Source organism: Nicotiana attenuata, unplaced genomic scaffold (genome assembly GCF_001879085.1).
Source record: "Nicotiana attenuata strain UT unplaced genomic scaffold, NIATTr2, whole genome shotgun sequence".
In the NCBI taxonomy this organism is placed as follows: Eukaryota; Viridiplantae; Streptophyta; class Magnoliopsida; order Solanales; family Solanaceae; genus Nicotiana; species Nicotiana attenuata.
Window position 1 is genome coordinate 1 of NW_017690175.1, and position 5,753 is coordinate 5,753.

General features: G+C 33.2%; 1 protein-coding gene across 1 annotated transcript; it reads right to left on the minus strand.

Annotated features, from left to right (window-relative positions):
- Positions 1-511: 511 nt before the first annotated feature.
- Positions 512-4,847, minus strand: LOC109222442 (calcium-binding protein 39-like). Its single transcript, XM_019386803.1, has 4 exons — positions 4,720-4,847; positions 2,929-3,093; positions 2,705-2,823; positions 512-1,169 (listed from the first exon to the last, which is right to left on the minus strand). The coding sequence occupies exons 1-4, from the start codon at positions 4,840-4,842 to the stop codon at positions 1,091-1,093; spliced, it is 486 nt and encodes a 161-aa protein (XP_019242348.1). The 5' UTR covers positions 4,843-4,847; the 3' UTR covers positions 512-1,090.
- Positions 4,848-5,753: the final 906 nt, after the last annotated feature.

A 5,753-nucleotide genomic window follows, 5' to 3' on the forward strand; every position in this document is an offset into this window, starting at 1 on the left:
CGTGCACTAACAAATTACAAATCTATTTTAACGTTTTTTTTTTTTTTGTGTGTGTGTTATGGGTGATTCATCACTTGTCTTGTGCTTCAAAACCGTTTGGCCATCAATTTTGCCAAAACATATTTGGGGTTTTTTGGCAAATACTTGTTTGGCCATAAATTTTATCTACATTTTAGCAAATTCCTAAAACCTAAATCCCAAAACCAGCTCAAGAGGCCCAAAATAACACTATCACTTTTTTAAAAAAAATTGCCCCAAACTTTTATATTTTACAAAGAGCCCACCATTTATTATTGGAATTTTTACATTCTTATGCAATGCCACATAGGAAACCTTATTACCCTCAATGTTTAAGGTTTGACTTAATTACACTTAGTATACCAAATTACCAATTCTATACCATAATTAATTAAGGGTATAATTAATTGTACGTTTTTTACTCCTTAATTAAAGGAATCTGNAGAATCAAAATATGAGACTGTAAGATTAAGCCGAACAAGGGTTCGACCATCACGAAAACTTAGTTTCAAGGGTACTAGAGAAAAAGAAATGTTGGAGTGACTACAAAAGAAATGCTAAGACAAGAGGTTAATTCGCTATTAGAGTACAGAGAGTACATCAAAGCTTATATTTTGACTTGCAACAGTACCTAACCAATTCATAGAGCAGTTAACAGTGACATTGTGTGTTATTCTTATAGATGTACTTGATGTTCCATTTGTCAGAAAGCAGAGACTCATCACAAGTCGGCTGATATATAAAAGAAACTGGAAAGACGGCTGCAGTGTTTGCATGTGGAAGAGGCAAAACAGATTGAAGCATTATTCTAAATTTGAACTTGACAAATCTTCCTAACAAATGGTAAAGCAGCAAGGGTCATTTATAACAATTTAACATTTACAATTCAATGTTACAAGTTACGGCCGTGAAAACCCAAGTTATAAATTTAATAAACAGGAGACACTAAAATGGACCAAGAATCTGCATGAAGGACTTCCTGTTTTCAATTAGAGACGTCCTGGAGTTGTTACATAGTGACAGTGACGAAGAAGCTCTTCACAACAACCAGGATTAGGAAAGTGTGAATATCTTACTTTGCAAGGCGTGGCAATTTTATGCATTCCCTAAGCATACCTCCACAATGCAACGCAATTTCCTTGTTGTCATAGCTGCTCGCAAAAGCAGAATGTTTTAGTATCATGAGGATTGATATTATTCAATAACATTAGTCCACAATAAACTGTAACTACTATCTAAATTGAGAATTAGTATGTATTGACACTGTCCTTATCTGAAAAAAAGAATTAGAAGGTTATCGAGAGTGGAACAGATCATTGGGCGTTCATGTGTAAGCCAATAAGCCACTTTTGACTCTGGATGAATGCTATCCATATCTAATGCCCGGATTCTAAAATTACCAGTTGTTCAGGAAATGTTTCATCATTATGTTTGATCGTAACAATTTTAGGTCTTAAGATTACTTTTTTTTTTTTTTAAATTTAAATTTTATGAAGTGGTTTTAAGATTACCTTTTTTACCTTTCAATAGAATCTTGGGGGAAAATACCCATAACCCAACTATTAAAGGATAAGGGTTGATTTTGGGTTGATTTTTTTTAATGAATCATATTTGTTTTCAGCTTTCAGCTTCTTTCAAGAACTTCTAGTACCATGGTGTTTTATCCTTTTAACTCACCAACAGATGTTTCATCTAAATCCACAATTTTCTTTTTCTTCACACACTATCACTATACTACCAAAGCAAACATGGTCATATAGAGATTTCATAAAACAACTAGGACAACGGAAACAAAGAAAGGAGTGGAAATGTTATTGCGAGAGGAAGAGACCCTCTAATGCAGATGTCATAACCTCTAATGTCTTTTTTTTTTAATGAGAATCTGGATTTTTATTAGAACATACTAAAGTGCTTCCAACCTGTTACACAAAATACTAATACCCTTAAGGGCATTACAGTTGCCAACTTGCCAAGTTTGGCCAACATCCTACAAGCATCGTCTACTACATGCTTAATAAAAGTAGCGCCGTTTTTGTCAGTTGTCATAGTTATTGCCAAAACAGGATAGAATAATAGATATGGTAGGGCCTTGTTGTAAGGATAAATAGCACATCGATAGTACAAGTATTGGTGGTCAGCATTGATATATGACAGTTACAACTTTAGTATTTCAAATACTAAATGGCCATAAAAATGAGATGTAATGAAGTAATCAGAAGAATTGAACCAAGAGATGTTTAAATGGAATAACCTCTTTATCCCACTCGAAGAAAATAAAAGAGTTTCTTGTATGCTAAATTCAGAAGTAGGAGATAAAAGGAGAAAATTTTACAAAACAATTCTTCACCCTGAGAATATTAAAATGCATGGAGCCAATGAAGCATTATATGTTTGAAACGACTTCTCCCATCAGCATATGAAAAGATGATTACTTCCCCTAATCCTCAATATATAATTATATAAGTCAATCAGTCAGGATGGACTAACAATAGAAGAAGGAAGTAGCGGTGCTAAGTTTTTAAGGTCACCAGCACTTTCACCACCACCTTGACCAAAATGGGGACATATAAAAAAGGTCAACCTTTACAACTGAAGGAATTGTTCTAAAAATAATTTCAATTATCTTCAAATTATGGTGGCTCTACTCTCTTCAAATGTGCATGAACAAAAAATTAGACTTGCTTACCAAACAACTAGGAAGTCCAGCAATTCCAAATGGTTTTCCATGTATTGCACGCAACAAGATGCAGAGTCAACTTTTTGCTTCAACATAATAGACCAACAATGGACCAAATTTTTTCTAGCCTAAGCAAAAGACATAATAATTAGTCATAGAGTCTTAAACTAAATACACTGCAAAAAATTAGATTCTAGATTAAATTTCCTTACAGATAAGATAAAAAAACATACTTCCCATCCCAAAATAGGTAATTTGTGAATGAAGAGCGCAATAACATCTTCATTACAAACTTCAAGTGTTAGTTGTACAACTTGATCTGGGTTTGGCTCAACTTCTCCATCTCCGGCGAGCATAACTCTCATTGCCACAATATTTTTCTCAACTTCTTCCATAGCCTGTATCAAAGAAAGGAATATTTGAAAAAGAATTACCATTCTTTGGAACAGATTCTAAACGAAAGACAACCAAGCAAGAAGAGATAACTACCCTGTTAAGCCTTTCATTTGTTTCCATTATTGTGGGACAAAAATGATTTTTCAACTTAGAAAGAGCAGTTACAAAACTTGCTCTCTTTGCTAAATTAGTCAAAAAAAAAATAATATTACTTCATTTTTTCAAATTTGTTATCAATTATATTTTCTGATGAAAAATAATGTTTAGCAGCGCAGTCTAAAAGGAAATTGCAATGACATTTTAAGTTAACTTTACCTAACACTTATCTCATAATCTACATTAAATCTATTTTCTTGTATTAGCTCTGTATAAAACCTTGTGCACTGCAACACCACAAGCTTGTCTTTTTCAGTTCCGCCACTGTCCATTAGTCCATCTTACAAATTTAAATATCGAAATACAGCTCTAGAATCATTCCATTAACTATCTTGAAATAAATTTCTGTAATAGGAAATCTTTCAATCCAACAAATGTAACCACTTTACCCCTCCCAAAAGTTTTCCTACTTAGCACCCCAATATGCAGCATAGAGAATACAAATACACAACGAAATAGAAATCTCAGTAGTCAGTTCATGCCCTAAAATCATAGTTGTAATGCTCATTCCCTCCTAGACGATTAGAAATTTGAATCAGTAGTAATTAGTTCCCCACTCAACCACTAAATTCACTCATTTGACACCTATGATCACTAACCATACATCACCAAGCGCACCTTGATATTGAGCAATGAATTTAAGATTAAACCAACAAACGATAGGCTCACTTATTTGACAACTAAGATCACTAACCTTACATCACACGCGCACCCTGATATTGAGCAACAAAGGGCAGCCCGGTACACAAGGCATCCCGTATTCGGGTTTGGGGAAGGGCCGCACCCTAAGAGGTGTGATGTAGACAGCTTACCCTAATGCAAGCATTAGTGGCTGCTTCCACGGCTCGAACCCCTTACCTATAGGTCACACGGAGACAACTTTACCGATATTTTGAGCAATGAATTTAAGATTAAACCACCAAAGCATAGGCTCATTTCCATTTTCTTTTTCATTATCTTGATTCTTAAGCATGTTGGTGGTGCTTATATACAGCTGATCAATGTAATAATCAAGCCGATACCCTTTTTTTTTTTGTTTTTTTTTGGGACAAATTAGATAATTTAATTAATATACACAAACATGCTGTTGAGTATGATAAAGTTTGTATCTTTTCCTGAAATCTGCAAAGAAATGAAGGGGAAAAAAAAACCCCACAAAACCCAGTTCCCTAAACAATGCGGCAAATCACAAATACATGTAACTAATATACACCAACATGCTGTTGAGTATAAAGTTTGTATGTTTTCCTTAAAAAAAAACCCAGAAAACCTGGTTATTTAGACAATATGCCAAATCATAAAGAAGCAAATGGGCCAAGAAAAATAAAAAAGCAAAGAAATGAAAAAACAAAAGTAACCCACAAAAACCAGTTCCCTAAACAATATGCCAAATTCCTTGTCAAGAAAATGACAAATCGCAAAATACATGTAAGCAATCAAATGCACCAAGAAAAAAAGGAAAGAAACTTTACCTTTTCAAGGGCTTTGACTTCAGCAACGGTAATGGAATCAAGGGCATTAAAACTGTCTTTGACAGCTTTGGCAAGTTCTGATGGGGTTTTAGGCCTTGAAACTTTGAAGAAAGAAAAAGACATTGTCAATTGAAATTGATCAGAAAACAACAACAGCCACTTTGGATTTGATCAAAACCACAACCTAAAACCTCTCTCTTTGGTCTTTCAGTTTGTCTCTCTCTCTCTCTCTTTTTATATTCAACTAAGGGAATGATGGCATTTCCAAATTCAATTTTCATCATTATGAATGATTGTCTGATGGAAAGTAATATTTCCCTAAATGGGAAAACATTTTTCAGAAACGTATCCCTCTTTATAATTTTTTGTTTATTTTGATTTTACATTTTGCAGATCTGATTTTTAATTTGAGTCCCCGTTTGTCTATAGATTTTTTTTTCCGAGTTTTCTCTTTTAAAAACGTATTTATTCATGACATTTTGCAAGTTTTTATAATTTTTTTGAAAATGAGGTTTTCAAAAATAAAAAAGTGGTTAACATTTTTCAAGTGAAACATATGTCCAAGCATAATTTTAAATTTCAAATGCTATTTGTTTTAGTTTACTCTAAATATTACTTTTTTGAAAATTATAATTTTATGTCAAAAGGCCTACTTGAATTCAGGACCACTATTCGAAATCTTAGTGAAAGACTTGATTTCTTATCTCATGTCTTACCAATTGAAGCAACTTTTTAGATTTTCCACAATAATGATAGATAATAAGATCAAACTATATTTACGTAAATATATGATATATGTCCTTAAAATGTTTTTTATCCGTGCACTAACAAATTACAAATCATTTAACTTTTTTTTTTTTTTTTTGTGTGTGTGTTATGGGTGATTCATCACTTGTCTTGTGCTTCAAAACCGTTTGGCCATCAATTTTGCCAAAACATATTTGGGGTTTTTTGGCAAATACTTGTTTGGCCATAAATTTTATCTACATTTTAGCAAATTCCTAAAACCTAAATCCCAAAACCAGCTCAAGAGG